The following is a 16,696-nucleotide window of genomic DNA, read 5'->3' as shown; positions in this document are numbered from 1 at the left end:
GAGCGAAGCCCACTGCTATGAAACTTATTGTTCAGAAAGTGAAGGCGACGTCTGAAATAACTCGGCCTGCTTTCACTCCTGTATCTGAACCATGAAGCGAGATAACAGCCAGTAAATCTGCACACAGCGGTGCAGCCCTCCGGGGTAAGCTGTGACACAGAGACAAGCACAGACCCTTCCCTGGCTTCTCCTGAGCCCGGCTTCAGTTAAGCCTAGGTGGGATATGAGAGTGCGACAGAGGGGATGGAGGTGAGGCTAAGACGGCTGGGTGAGCGCGGCTAATTTAATCGATGTCCACAGAAATCCCAGCCGGGAGGAGAGCGGGGCGGCGAGGTGGGATTAGCTGAGGAGATGCTCTGCTTGTTTGTCAGCTGGAAAGTGACAGAGAGAGGGAGGAAGGTGGAAGGAAGGAAGGAAGGAAGGAGGGAGGGAGGGAGGGAGGGACAGAAGGGTTCTACCTGTAAAGAGGATTAGAACAGTGATATAAAGGTGATACAGAGTCAGCGTGAATGAAACACAAACAATAAAGACGTCTACATCAGGTGGGACATCCACTGAGCACTGAGTTGATGCTTTGCAGGTCAGAAGGCGTCCACGTTCACACTGACATCCACCTTTTCAGTCTTTACTCTAAAAAGAGTTTCATAGATTAACTGTTGTTTCCACAGTGTGTGTGTCACAGTGTGTGTGTCAGCTGTGTCACACACTGTAAAAAGGCTGCTGTGAATTTTAACTGGACGCTGGACGCCACTACGTTACTGTAGTGTTTTCATGTGCAGCCGTGGGTCCCTCTGGTCACGGGTCCACATTTCTGCTTCGAGCTGTTAGCTGTCTCCATCACTCACTCTTCAGCAGGAAACAGCACTTCAAAATAAAAGCTCTGTGTTGGAAATTTACTGTACTTCAAAATAAAGTGTCTTTTTTCTTGTGGTCCACTTTTGCACCACGACCCGCCAGTTGGGAACCACTGATTTACAGTATCAATACTGGACATATTACAGTAAAATACTGTTCAAACTACAAACATCAGTTACAGAACGTTTTATCTTTATGTTTCTGTTAGGGATGCACGAGAATATGGGCAGGTCATTACATATCACAATGAATGAATATTCGCACACTGAACAGTGTTTCATGTCTCCATCTGCTGGTGGGTCGTCACCATAAGATGTTCACGATAATATGATGTTAAAGGAAATGGCCACTTTAGAATGAAAATACAGACAGTACTTACTGACCCTCATGCTGACAAGAAGTCCAGTGTAGTTTTTTAATCACCAAAACTCGTTTGGAGTATCGGAGGATAACAGCCAGTCCAATTTTTCCATACACTTGAAGTGCAAAATCATTGTGAAAATGTAATAAAACTCCGCTAATGCATTTCAAAAACATCAGAACAGCTCGTCCATCGTAATCCAAGTGCCCTGAAGCCGCGGCATGCAAAACTGACTTGAAAAGACAAACTGTACTCTGCTTTCATAGCATCATTTCTCACCATGGTCAGTTAGCCTGCAACTCGTGAGACTCAAGAACAAGAACATCTCTGAACGTTCTCAAGTCTCGCGCGAGTTGCAATGTAAACACAGCACGCCTGCAGGCGGCTAGCTGTTATCCTCTGATACCCCCAAATGAGTTTTGTGGATTAAAAAACTTCACTTGACTTCTTGTCGGCATGAGGGTCAGTAAGTACTTCTGTATTTTCATTCTAAAGTGGCCATTTCCTTTAATTCCACTACAGACTTGATGATCACTGAAATTAGGTGGGAAAAAGCGGATATATCGGTATCGGTATAAGTTATCATCCAAATAAGTTGTTATATATCAGCTAGTCTCTATATACAGACTCCACATTCAGTGAATGTAGAGTCTGTAGGCAAACCCCAGAGATCTTGCCTCCGGAAGAAGAGCGGAAGAGCCCTGGTTTCCGGTTGTAGGCTGTTTAACGAGGCGGAACATAATTGGCGTCACTGCAAATTGTGAATCCATCGCAATGGTTCAGCATATTTACTTATATATAAACGTTAGTCGGAAACGGAAATTCGCCTCCTCTGCCCAAATCAAACCAGAATGCCAAAAAAAATCGGGGGTCTGCCCCAAGAGGCTGTATCACCGATGGGTTCCGAGAATGCATATCAGCAAAAAGTCTGATGTTGTGCGTCTATAGTTTCTGTTTTCACAAACAAACCATTTAAAGCTCGTACGGTCCAACGTGTTGGAGGAAACTGCGAGAAAATCCTATTTTGATCCAAAGACGTAGAATGACATGCGGCTCCAGCTGCTCTACTTTTCCATATTTTGACGCAATAACCAGCGTGTGAGGGAACAGTATCAGAATACGCAGTACTGCATGTAAACAGGAATATTGGTGGAATATTCAATTTCATCTGCCATGTGAACAGGCACAGTATGTTCAGGCACTTGGTTATGGTTCAGATCATATTGGGGTTTTAAAAAAACCTGTTTAGGGGGCAAAATGGCTGCTGGAAAAACAGCAACATGTCGCTAAACAACGCACATTTGTCAGCTGAAATGACGCCAGAAACACAGCGATGTCTCAGTGAAAACAACCAGTTTAGTTGTTTGTTGGTGTTGAACAGAGGTCTGCAGCTCGGCAGGCGTCTCCTCGAGGTGTCACACCATCCACCATCCCCTCCACCGTCTGATGACAGTTAGCTCAGATACTACGTCACTTTAGAAACGCTGATGTGACACTGTACGTATGAACCCTGACCCATCATCACAGGTCGGCCCACAGCGCTCTGATCTCACACCACAAAAAAATTGCAAGTGTGGCCGTTCTCGGCTTAAACATTTTCAGTGTTTCATGAAATATTTTATCACTCTCTTCTCCTCTCGTCTGATTTTGAATATCTGACAGTCCACCGCCAACATTTTCGTCATATCTCGTCCCGTCAGCAAAATGAAACCTACATTTCATCATAGTTATTATTATCAAAGATCTATTTTTAGCTCATCAGCGTCTCATCTTCATCATCAAGGTTACTGATGAATGTTTTTCATCGTAGTTTGCGCTAACAAAATTATCACTGCAGTGCGCTGAAATCTCATCATTACTAAACGTCGCCGAATGTTGCTCCCAGTCCGACCCTGACTAAATGTCTCTGTGAAGATGACGTTTGGAAGACGCTAGATTTTGGTTACAACGCAAATTAAAACAGTCGTCAGTATTCTGCTTCAAACTGTCGTTGGCATCCGACGTCTTGACTTTGACTTTCCATCACAATCTAAATTTACCCAAATAGCAATGTCTAACGACTTTGGTGACCAGCTCAGGAAAATATGAACAAATGGGTCAATCGACTCGCTAAAGACGCAGCTGGCAGATTATCTGATAACAAACTGAATCATTAGGTCTCCCTCTGATTGATATCTAATAAATTATTGTTATGATATTCCATGAATTAGCGCCCCACGAATGACGTTAGGTCCTTAACGCACAGCTACGTGATGCGTAACGTAACAAAAAAAAAGAAAAAAAAAGATGGTTGGTAAAAATGATGTATCATAAAAGTTCTGATATTATTTACACAGGAGTTTCATAAACGAGGTCACGTTTATGTGTACATTCACTCTGTGTCAGAATACAGTTTTTTGTTTTTTTGGTGCGCGTGACTAAAGGAGATGTTTACAACGTGCTTGAAGACAACAGCAAGTCTGCCTACGTCTGGACTATTTTGTTTAGTGTGTAGTCATGTGTAACACTGTGATGAAATATAGAAACAGAAAATCAAGTCAGTAAGGGACCAGAGATGTCATTTTGGTACGAATTCTTAAATAAACGTCGTTCATCTTTTTCCCTGCATCGTGAGGACATTGGATCTTCACAGAAAGGAACTGGAACACGAGTCAAAACTGAGACACCTCCTAAGTGGAACCCGGGTGTGTTACAGCAGCCACCTGAAAATAACTCACACGGTGCTGAACACAAGTCTCCGGGGGAAAGTTCGGGTTTTTGTGACCCGCCCATCAACCCCACCTGCCTCCTTATGAGACCACTCGGGACTTGTTTACTCGCGTCAGCACACTGGTCACGTGATCGAAGCCTTTGTACGAATCTGTGTGTTTAACTTGTCGTAGGAAAACAGCCTCAGTAGAAACAACAGTTGTATGTAACAGATAAGTAACAGTTTTAACCTGGACTAGACGTCTGATGACCTTCAAGCCACCAATCAGTGCTCTCTGTGCTCTCACACAGGTGACCTCTCCCAGGTGAGACGTTCTCTCAGCTCCCGTCTCCGACAGCACTAACCTGTGATACAGACTTTAATAAAGACTGAACCCGGGCTGAGCACCACATCCCAAACCACACTCCCCACATCCAGTCCAATCCAGCCCAAATCCTCTCAGACTCAAACAAACAGGAAGTCGGCGTCCCCTGAGACGCAGACCTGCCGCCCCAGTTCTACAGAAAAACCAGAGGCTGCACTGGCGTCTCTCCAGTGACAGGAGACACTCGCTGGGTGCCCGGCCTGCTCTACACTCTGCCTGTGTGCCGCTGCCTGGCATTGATGAAGTGTAATCCCCACTCAGGGAGTCGCAGCGCTATTTTTAGCCTTATCTATCAGACTGGAGCGAGGCCTCCTTTTATTGGTCCTGCTGAGTCTTCCCTGCACATGAAGGAGAGCCCTGCTGCACGCCGCACCACCTCTGAAAATATGATACAACCCCGATAACCGCTCCCTGCAGAGAGACGTGACGGAGTGCAGCTGAAAAGAGCTTTTCTTATCAATAAATGGAAATCTGATTGGACGAAGCGTGAAGTATCCTAATCAATGGCGACTAATCAGAGTCCATCAGACACTAATAAGCTGCAGGACATTTGCTGATGAAGGTTTATTTATGTCCCATTTTTCAGTTTCTGAATATTTCTCTCTCAACCTTTTTATTTTTTTGGACGTGGTCTTGTCCTGGATACCGGCTCGTTCTCGTTTCTTCGGCCCCGTGGGGGGGCGCCGTTATTCTCGCGACTCCTCCTGTTCCACTTCCCATTGGTTTATGTTCCACTTAGCTCCCCCAAGACGTTTCCGGTGCTTTTGTCTTTAACCTTGAGCCACTGCTGCATGAACACCTCCATCTTTCTGTTGCTCACACACACACACACACACACACACAACCTGTGCAAGCCACAAAAAGCGATGACAAAGGACGGACGGAGAGGCGGACAATTAAGATCAATGAACTGTGTCAGAGGGAGGTGTGGACATGGACATCATCACAGAGGGACAATCAGAGGACAGTGTCGTCTCGGAAGCAAGTCTTTGACATTATTTTGGACACCAGATATTCTCTGTAGGGACAGAGCAACTTCTTCAGAGACATCAGGTTTGTGATGCAAACACGAGAAGCTGCCGAATATCTGTGTCATCATCACGTCTCTACTCCAGAAAAATTAAGAGCGTATAAAAGCAGCGCCAAGCGTCAGGTCGGCCAGCCCTCGGCCTGGATGGCTGGACAGACAGGAGGAATGAGACGAAGACGGAGAGGAAAGCAGAAATGGTTGGTGTACTCACTGGTGAGCGCCTTCTCGTAGCTTTTCCCCATGGCGATGAAGTTGCGCAGGCAGGGGTTGAACTGCTCCATGATGGACTGCAGAGACACAAACAGCACGTTTGGTTAGTCAAGAAGCAGCAAAGATACAAACACTGATATGAGCTCCAACGACAAGTGGAGCTCCACTCTTTACTGGGGCATGAACACACACACACACACACACACACAGAGTGGGACACACAGCAGAGTCAGCGGAGCCAACCAGGAGGAAGAGGATTCATTTCAGCTCACGGCCACGACTGAAGGGACAAAATACAGGAGAAAAACCAGGAAGAGAACAAGTCACTGGGGGGGCGGGTGTGTATATGTTGTGGTGTGTGTGTGTGTGTGTCGATGGAGGGTGGGGGGGGCTGTTTCCTGTCACCTCCCCTGCTGTCTCCATTAAAATAAAGCCTGGTTTTGGCTGCAGCCTCCCGTCAGCTCAGCAGCAGACCTGGACCGTCTCCGTCTCTCCAACACTCTGTGAACTCTGCACACTGCTCCTGCTAATTACTTTTTTCTAAAGGGTCACTCCACCCAAAATTATAAATACAACATGTTTTCTCACTTCTCTGGGCTGCCGTGAAATCTGACAGATAAGACTGTCTGCACGGCCAACACGGCTACAGGGAGGTGCCGTAACCAGGCCTGTCGTAGTTTTAATGGACAATAAATTCTCCAAGAGACATTATCGTCATTGAGAGACCGTTTTGTGCCGCAGATATAATGATAATATAACAGTATGATAATGCACCCCTTCAAAGAGGAATGAACTTTTAATTCTTTCAAGGTCATTAACAGCTGTTGTTATGTCTTTACAGTAGCAGCCTATGAAGGGGAGATACTGACAGATAGGGAGTTTAATGCAATAACGATGTTCTCTTTAGTGTCTCAGGGTTTCCCACACATTCACTGATTTGTGGCAGCCTGCCATGATTAAAACATCTGCCGCCACCTTTTGATTTTCTATTTTCAGAGCGTTTTTGGAGTGAATATACTGTTCAGTTATTTGCTCCACACTCTCACAGTGCAGAGCGATTCTGGGTACAGACGGAGCAGCAGAACGTCAGGCGCTGTGAATTTAGTGGGTCTGAATGTTTGCTTTCACTCAGTCCGCTTCCATGACATCAGAGAAAATGGGTTTAGTGTGTCAGTTTGACTAAAACCGGACCTGCCCCAGTACCCCCCCTCAGCCCTACCTCTTGGCCCTACCCCTAGATTTGTGCATTCCCGCGAGGAGTAGTGGTGTCCCAATTCCTTTTTCCGTGTAGGGGTAGGGGGCATAACGAGAGGTAGTGGGTTTGAAACTAGCCCTCTGGAGTGAGGGATTTCAGATGCTGACTTGCCAGCGAGGGGTAGATGTCGCCATGGCTACCACCGAGCAAGAGACGGGGAAAAAAGTTTTTATTGCTATTCACGATGTCTAGATTGGAGTTGACAGTAAGATAGCCAGCTAGCTAACATTACCGTCGTCAGGTTGCTTGTTAGCTAGCTAGCTCGCTCTATCTGCCGTCTGTCATCTGTCCTGTTCTGCAAAATTGTTGGATTTTTCACATTACGATAACACGCCAGCTAGTATAACTATGCTGCCTCGTAATGTTAGCTGGTTAGCTAGCTAGCAGAAGTCCCCTGTCGGACATATCTTATTACTCTAATGGTACGTTAGTGTAAAGCATAATAGTCACTAACATTACCATTACATTGTAGACCACGGTTGGAAATGTAGATGGCTCGCAGCTTCCTGTTTAAAAAAGTTAAGTATGCGTGAATGTAACCAACGCGGTGACGTAGTGAGTGGTGTCCCGATTCGTAGGGAAAGATTTCAACCCCTACCCCTCGTTGCTTCATTTCGAGGGCCAATGGGTAGTGGGCAAGGAGGGGTATTGGGATTAGGCCTAACACACCCAGATCATGTGACTCCTGCATGTATACAGTCAATCAGACCCAAACTGACCGAGGCGCTCTGAGCATGCTCCACAGTTTCCTCCCCGGGCTTTGACCCGGAAGTCCAATAGCATTAAATGTGTAAGAGAAGAAGAAGCCGGTAACAACATGGAGAAATCTACATCCAGAGCCGTGACTTTTTGGACGGACCAAATGTACAGAGCTGTAAAGTTGTCCACCATGGTACCAGTTAGCTGCTAGCTAACCGTAGCTAACTTGTTTGTCCATTGTTTGGTCTGTGACGTAATAGGTCAACAGGAAAAAGGTTTGATTTTTGATTTTGTCAAATCCAAAGTAAATTTGTGACTCAAGTCTGATTCAAGTCCAAGTCATGTGACTACAGTCCAAACCTCTGAGTCTGGCATGATGTCATCTGAAATGTTGCCGTCACTCTTACGCAAAACACACATAAACACAACAAACAATATCAAGGTCAGGTCCACACATCGTACGATCAGTTGATAATTATCCTGCCAGGCCTCATTGTATCCAACATTATGAAGCTCCATGTGACAGTTTGGACTGACTCAACCTCGGACAGATCATGTGATCAGAAGGTTTTGGTAACTTGTTGTAGGATCCAGTTCTAAGTGATCAGAGGAGCAAGAGCACAACTGATTTACACACCAACACACATATTCAGAGCAGCAGATGAATTTAAATCTGAGATGACTGAGTATTGATCAGCTCACAGTCAGAGTGTCCACAGCAGAACACGCAACGAGGCCTGAGCCTTCATTAACAAGAGAAGGAAAAGTCACCATGAAATATATAATGAGTTTTACATCTCTGTCTGTCTGCAGTGACTCACCCTCCCCCTCAGTCCGCGCTGCCCTTTCACTTCTGCTGGATCTCTAACAAAACCCAGCAATTTAACCAGCGGCCGTCCTCTCTCTTTGACTCTCCGCTCTCAATTTGAAATGGCAGACTTGTCAGACATGCGGCGAAGGATGGAGGCAGAGAGGAGGTAAAGGGAGCGAGTGGGAGACGGATGACAATTCGAAACACCGCAACGACTAACAAGCAGCCTTTGAGTAATGAAGACCTGCTCAAAAGCAGCAGTGGAAACAGGCCGTCGTTTCAGTCGTTCAGTTAAAACGCAGCAAAGTGTTTCTGAAGCCTCTGTCACGCACAGGTCCCAGTAAATTACTGGGACAACATTTCAGGCACCACTACTGATTCAGTTCTCACACATGCTCTACATTCCCGTCTCACGCCTTTTCACACATGCGATGGAAATGCTGGAACAGATGGTGCAGGGACGGTCCAGCAGACAGCGGTACTGAAACATGATGGATGCTAACCGTCACAAAACTCAACAGAAGACAAAGAAGAAGATGGGGCAAGGCCGTATGTACGCAGTGGAAGATTTTGCTTGTTATTTTCAGGAATATGGTGGGAGACGAGCTGTTTTGTCTTGTAATGTTTTCATTCACCCGTGAAAGCCTCGGAGTGAAGGCTAAACCGTAAACAAGTCATGAAAAACGTCATCAGTGGCGTCTTGTGATTGGTTCGCTCGCTCCAGGTGAAAGCGTCTTTCATCAGATGGACGTTACCCTTTCTGTACTCGTCCCAGCAGTGTTCAGGCTGTTTTTGTGATCTGTTCGTACATTTAACCATGAAAAGTAACGCTAATGTTCCAGTGATTTGCATAACGCACATGTTATCATGGAGGCCGTGATCATGTGACCAACCTGCTGACAGAGGTAAAGAAGTAAATGTAATAAGTAGTAATAGTCAACTTCGAGTTATTTTAAAAAGTATCATCACGTTAAGTACGTAACCTGATGACACCCAACAATGTTTCTCTCCCTAACCCAAACCTACATAACGTTAAATTCAGTACGTAACTTTACAATAAGTACGTCACACGATTGCAGCCAGCCATGTTTGTTTTTTCCTAAACCTATCCTACATAACGTAACGTTACGTTGAGTACATAACTTTACATCAATTATGTAACATGATGGCTACTTAGCGTGTTTCTTTTCCTAAACCTAACCAACGTAACTTAATATTAAGTATGTAACTTTATGTCACGTACGTAACGTGACGACTCTCAATCATGTTTCTTTCCCACATCTTACCAACAGAACTTTACAATAACTATGTAAAGTGACATTTCCCAACCCCGTTTCTTTTCCTAAACCTAACCTACGTGATGTTAAATTCAGTATGTAACTGCACAGCAAGTACGTAACATGACTACAGCCTACCATGATAGTTTTCCTAAACCTATCTAACTAACGTAACGTAATTACATAACCTTATGTTAGGAACATAACGCGATGACTCCTAGCCATGTTTGTTTTCCTAACGCTAACCTACGTAACTTTATGTTAAGTATATAACATGACAACTCCTAACCATGTTTCATTTCCTAAACCTAACCTACGTAATGTTAAATTCAGTACGTAACTTTACAATAAGTACGTAACATGACTGCAGCCAACCATGTTTGTTTTCCTAAACCTATCCTACGTAATGTAATGTTATGTTGAGTACATAACTCTAGTACGTAACTTTATGTTAAGTATGTAACCTGTCTCATTTCCTAAACCTAACCTACACTACGTTACGTTACAGTACATAACCTGACAGCAGCCAACTGTTTGTTTTCCTAAAGCTAACCTATGCCACGTTTCGTTCAGTACGTAACGTGACATCGGTCAACCATGATTCTTTTCCTACAGTTAACCTGATTGGTTAGAGATCATACAAGCTGTCGAATGATGATCCAATGTTACGGTTTCTTTCACAACATGGCGGTACCAGCGTCTTCTCTGAAATGTTCCGAGGTCTTAAACTGGCGGTACAGATTTCCCTGAATATTACTGGCTGCTCCTAAATGCTCCTGAACATTTCAGGAACAGACTGCCTGTGTGAAAGGGGCCTGAACTGAGATATTTTAAACCACGGGAGCAGAGAGGAAGGAAGACTAAGGGGGACAGAGAGAACAGAAGACTGAGCATAAGGCAGGGGGAGAGGAGGGGACACCTCAGGTTGACAGAAACGTCTTTTTGTGGCTGCTCGCTACGAGGGATGCTTGCTAATGCCCGCCGGCTGACGCACAACAGTCACCTTGGTACACAAACTTCACCATGACTTCAAAAAGGGAAGCAGGAAGTAGGGCAGGACGACACAGGGGTGCAGGAAAATAGGTCTCCTGCCTGGTGAATGGAGAGAGTGAAGAGCTTTAAGGTGCTGAAATCACGCTCGGTGTAGGAAGTGAGGAGGAACGGGAGCTGGACTCATAATAAGTGGAACAGGATTCTGAAACATGTGAGGCTGATTTCTGGATGGAAAACTGCTTCTGATCAAAAGCTCCCCGCTGCGCTTCCTCGCACAAGATTTTTCTAACATTGCTCGGCAGCGTCTGATGTGGTAATCCCACACACAAACAGCACGCAGGAAAAAAGAGGCTGGTTGTGTTTCTTTGTGCATTTCTGGGGACAAACAAACCTATTTATACCCCGACTCCCCCTCGGCCCCCTCTCCCATCTCTGGGTGTATTTTCTGTTATGTAAGAACAAACTGAGTTGGTGGAAGAGCTCCAGCAGCGGTAATCAGCGCCGCGGCTGCACCGCCGCTTGGCAGGAAGAAAGGGACCATCAACAAAAGAATAAATATAGGAGATGGAGAGAGAGGCCCGCTTCTCATGTCTGAATCAACACAGAGAGGACCAGGAACATCTCCGTCAAGAGCTGAGTGTGTGTGTGTGTGTGTGTGTGTGTGTGTGTGTGCATGAGTGATGAGTCGTGTTATATAATCACTGTCAGACAGGTTCGGCCTCATGCGGCGCATTCTTCTGCTGAGTTGGCATGGAGGTTGTTAAAATACCTTCAGATGTAGTTACTGCCACACGTGAACAAACACACACTGACTCACACTGATACACATGTCAGAAAAAGCAGGCAACATGACAAGAACCTTTTCAATGTTTAGTTTTTTTTTTAGATGGCACTTTAAGTTTTTTACAGAACATGTTTAAAATGCAACCTGGATGCAAGATGGATTTTGACGATACAGGCAAGAAAATTTCAGAGACCATTTCCGGAAGTCTTGTTGGAAGTGTTTTAACTTTTAATTCGTCTTCATGGTTTGGGCACCAGCATCAGACCGTCCAGAACTAAAAACATGGCCTGTAAATTACTGGGAAAGAGCAGAAACATGTCTTATGTCCTATAAAATGCACATGAAACAAAATGCGAGACGTCGACAGATAACTGCCGAGAATATTTTTGACCGATTGTGCATGTCGGTCTTTCCATTATTAAATCATTATGGGTGAAACAGTTAGTCACAGTCAGTCCCAGTGGCTAATCGTAGTAGCTAACAGCCCTCGACGGTTCTTTTTAAAAGTAATTTACCTTTAATTCAGCAAATACTGCTTTGTGTCTGACAGGCATTTTAGTGACATTAAACTGGCATTTCCTAAAATCTCTTTGTGGAGCTCTAGTACCAGTTGTTCTGTCTGCGTCTGTAACAACAACCAGACTGTGATAAATATGTTACTGCTACAACAGTGTTGAACACGCAGCCAGATCAAAACGGGCTGGTTCCTGTAATCAGCGATAGTTTCCATCGCCTCCCCACAGAGAGGAACATGTTGCCACCCGACCTGTATTGAAAAATAAAATGCATCGTCCCTCTCCGAATCAATGGAGGACGGAATTTTTGCCCGTATTCTCGTGCACACTCTCACGCAAACATTACGATTTCACATGATGTCATAAGAAATAATAAAACCAAAGAGACCAAAATCAGAAAACACAGACAAAAAAACAAAATCCAGAACAGAGCAGCTGACTGCACTGAGTCCCAGTTTAGTTCTGGAAACGTCCCAGTGTATCCATCACACACACACACACACACACACGCTGGAGCTGTGAATAATGTCAGCACTGAAACAGTCTGCACATGTGCGGCGTTGCACATGCAGATGATGGTGAACTAATCTATGAGTTTCCCTCGTCACAACGTGCTGCTGTGGTCCAGGGATCATTTAATAGGATCATTAAGTTGGCCGGTCCTGGTTTTAATCCACTCTCAATCAGCTGAGCTGGTTGCTTCAGCGTCAGGGACCGAGGCTGATTAACATTCCACTCAATGAAAGAGCGTTTTTGACCGAGTGCGCGGGAAATAAGAGGGATTACGGAGCAAACGCTGCTTTGTCTCACTCTGCCCGTGTGCCTCGGTCATGTGTTTTAATTGACTCACTAATCACCTCACCAATTACACGCCAAAACTTGATAACAATACGAGGATTGTGTTGTTATCACGTCGCAGCGGTGGGGAAACGCTCTCATGGACGGATCAACACCACTGAATGTTATCTGGACGCCAGCAGAAGAACACACGGCGCTTTATCTTCTGTTCAAACTCTCATCTGGATACAAAGAGCGATAAAGACACGCCATGATGTCTGTTTACTGATCTCAGTCTGATCATGATGATGATGATGATGATGATGATGATGCACAGTTGTATCAGTCCATGATACAGCTTCAGTGTCTCTGAGGCAGCGTTTTTTAATGTCCTGGCGCCCAGACTAAATGTCACAGTGAAGCGAATCACTGAACACTTTGAAATCCACCATGAAGCGTTTGACTGATCCCACAGAAGATCCAAACATTACCAAAATAATTAGCCGACTCCGGACCAGGGAGGAGTTCACCACTCAGACAGCTGGTGACTGCAGGTCGGTAAAATCTCCGTAAAAATACCGTGTCTGTTCTGAACACTACTTTCTGACAACATGAGTCACATTTGGCTTCTTGAAGGAGAAAACAAACCTCTCATATTTTTACGTAACCAAACAAACCGTGCTGATGTGATTAGTCACTTCATGGATTACAACAAAAAAAAAAAAGTCATTTATCAGGCAAAGAGGCAAAATATTCTGTTATCAGATTCTGAAATGTCAGGATCTGAAGATTTACTGCTGGTTGGACAAAACAAGACTTTTAAAGATCTGCAGTCATGATGGGTGTTTCAGATCAGGCTGTTCATTGACATTTTCCAATGAAAAGTAATGCGCAAAATTCGGATACATACCACGTAATCATGAGCCAGTAATTCATGTGTAACTCAGGTCATTTGGAGGCTGTGATCATGTGACGAAATCGCTGACAGGAGCAAAGACTGAAGCAGGAAGCTGTCTCGTTGGGAGGTGGTTGGTCACAAAACACAGGACTTTACCCCGGGAGACCGGTGTTTGTAACCGGACTTTAAGTCATTTTAGGGTACGTGGTCACCATGTTTCTTTTCCTAACCCTAACTTCCATGATTTTAATTACATAACTTTAGATTTTAGGATGTAACGTCGTATATGGGGCGCCATTTCGTAGGGCTGCGTTCTCATTACCTCAGAATGAGACGTTTATATCTACCTACAGGGAGCAGGTCCTCGTCTATGGAGATCACCAGGTTGCACCTCCATGTTTCTACGGTAGCCTAGAACGGACAAACCAAACACTGGCTCTAGATGGAGACATTCATGTTTTCATAATCAGCAGCTCAGCTCAGCAGACAAACAGCGATTTGTACCATGAATCTGCTCATGTTCAGAGTTCTTCCTGGTGTAAATCAGCTGGTCTGTTTGTTTCTGAGAGGAGGAGACCTCTGTGGATAATTCAGCTCCTGTACAATCAACGTCGAAGGAATTCTGACCAGGAGAAGTTTCAGCTGGTTGTAATCTGCAGTGCCACTAAATCGGAGATTCAGATCATCAGATGGAGACCCCTCAGTCGACTTTCATGCGGGTCAGTGTGCTGTGCAGTGAACTTGTGGGGCTGTTTTGGTTGCAGAGTGAGCGCTCTTGACTTTCACATCACTCTTTGATACAGGAAGCTGTGAATGTGATGCAGCGGACTGAAACTTTGCATGGAAAAAAAAAAAAAAAATCATCGAGTATTCGTATTAAACGGCTGAATCTGATTCAAGTGGCATGATTCTGACTCATAGGACCTTTAGATGGCCGACTGGAACTCTATGTTGGTTCACCACCTCATTCTGCAGGTGATCAGCGAGGTGCTGATGTTCCTCTGCAAATACAGCGAGAGCTGCACAGATCTGAGTAACGACCCCGCCTACATTTAAGAGTACCGTAGTGGACGTAGTGTTCAGGGACGTGTCCGATTAGGAACATGTTGTTAGGGGACTGTACTGAGAGTGTTCGGTGGAAATTCAGCTTCAAACTATTAATTTAAAAAATATTCAGCAGAGTCGCCGATAATAAAAATATTCTTTACTTTCAAGCTTCAAATCAAAACTGGAAACAAGAGCTCCGTCCTGCTGCAGCCCGGCAGGTAAAGAGGAAGACTGGAAGCACGTGAATGTCCACATGCCATCACACACACACACACACACACACACACACACACACACATACTTCCATGCTGTTTCTCTGGCCACCATCTGAAATATTCATCCTGACGAGGAAAAGAAAACAAGCTCCTCCACCTCACCCAGAGATGTTTGTGCAGGTCGGTGAGGCAGATGTTCACCCTGGAAGCGTCCGACTGTGACTAAATATGTGCGTGTGTGTGTGTGTGTGTAGTCGTGCTGGCAGGCAGGACTGGCTGCCATGTAGCATCAGATTGTGCAGGAGGAGACGAGGATGTGGGCCTGTTATTGTTTTGTTGTTTTCAGGGGGGTGGGTGTGTTCCTCTGTCGGTGGAAGCAGCTTGTGAACAACACTTGACAATTTTCTTTTGGGAAACAGTATTTCATCTATTTTATGTGATGTGTTCTGACAGGGAGCCACACCGACCGGCCTGTATACGGGAACAACAGAGCGCCGTCTGTCACACCATCATCTGACTCTGACAAACACATGTGAGCTTTATAAAAATGTTGGAGCATTTTCAGATCTGTCGGCCTCATGGTTGAGCTTTGGGTCGTCTTATACCACTCTGTGTTTAACGCTGCGTCAGCACTGGAGAAAGGTCTGCTGACCCAATCAGAGCTCCACACTGAGGGGAGAAAACACTGGGTTGTTTGTATTTCTTTGAACCAATCACAGTCGTCCTGGGTGGCACTGAGCCAAAGATGCAGCAATGGTGCTCTAGCAAAATAGTGTTGGGAGACAGCAGGAGAGGAGGAGACGTCTGTTGGTCAGACTGAGCTGTGGTTACCACTCTGTAAGTCAGGAAGACGAGCTTTGTTCAACCGATCAGCCACCAAAATTCTGACTTTTCCAAAATTGTTCTCATCCCAAGTTGTCACCCATCGCAGCTTTCTTAGTTGACTTTCACGTCAACATATTACACACTCCGTATCCTCCTGCGTCTGCTGTCAACATCCTGGGACACTGTAACCGATGCCGGAACGTTAACAAAAGCGACCCATCCACCCCCCATCCCCTGCACCCTATAGAGACTTCCAGCCCATTACATTACATCATCACTGTCAGCGTTTCAAATTGATGTCGTCAAGTATCAAACAGTTGCCACCGGTGCCGTCCAGCCACATTATGAACTGACGCCACCTGTCTGAGCATCATACTGCTGCAACAGGTGGCCAAACAGCGCCACGTGACTTCAGAATGAGAACGATCTGTCTAAGAAAGACACGCAAAACCACCACAAAGTGTGTGTGTCTTGCTCCTGTGTAGGAGAGGTGGTGGGGCCCTTTGCATGTCTGTGCCCAGGGGCCACCTGTCTCATGATCCGCCCATGCTTTCGACACGGGTGAGCACGCTCACAGCTCAACACCTGACACAGGTAAGAAAACCAGCAGCAGTAAGAACACTGTGACCTGGCTGTGTGTGTGCGTGTGTGTGTGTGTGTGTGTGGTGAGTCAGCGCCTACATAAACAGCAGCAGCTTCGTATCATGTCGGGGCGTAAATTACTGTAAAGCCGAGCAGGCCATGTGGCACCATTAGAGCCTGCTGCGCTGCTCGCTGCCAAACAGATTAACCAGCGAGGAGGGACCTGGCAAAGAGGGAGGGACGGGGATGGACCAGGTGGGGACGAAGACAGACGGAGACAAAGACATTAAAAATAGCTGAGTGGAAGTGAGTGGCTTCATGTTTCTATGATCAGGATCATGACAGCGGACACTGAGAGACACCTGAAACCTTTGAACCTGCGTTCTTGTAACAGGAAGCAGCCACTTCCTGTTTGAATACGTCACCCACAAATGTTAAATGTTGCGTTACAGTAAAGCGATGTATTTGCCTCCTCCCACTCCTTCATT

At 45.5% G+C, this 16,696-nt stretch overlaps 1 protein-coding gene across 11 annotated transcripts in view; it reads right to left on the bottom strand.

Moving 5' to 3' along the window:
- Nucleotides 1-16,696, bottom strand: part of baiap2b (BAR/IMD domain containing adaptor protein 2b) — a 121,231-nt gene that overhangs the window by 86,501 nt on the left and 18,034 nt on the right. For all 11 annotated transcript variants that reach the window (XR_007448137.1, XM_049563315.1, XM_049563316.1 and 8 more), the window contains exon 2: nt 5,532-5,607. Coding sequence is in view for 10 of the 11 variants with exons in the window: in XM_049563315.1 (XP_049419272.1) it covers nt 5,532-5,607 (76 nt within the window). In the remaining variant the exon portion in view is untranslated. The remainder of the gene's footprint in view (nt 1-5,531; nt 5,608-16,696) is intronic.

Source organism: Epinephelus fuscoguttatus, linkage group LG20 (genome assembly GCF_011397635.1).
Source record: "Epinephelus fuscoguttatus linkage group LG20, E.fuscoguttatus.final_Chr_v1".
Taxonomy (NCBI): Eukaryota; Metazoa; Chordata; class Actinopteri; order Perciformes; family Serranidae; genus Epinephelus; species Epinephelus fuscoguttatus.
The sequence above is the reverse complement of the archived record's forward strand: the minus strand, read 5'-3'. Positions and strand labels throughout refer to the sequence as shown.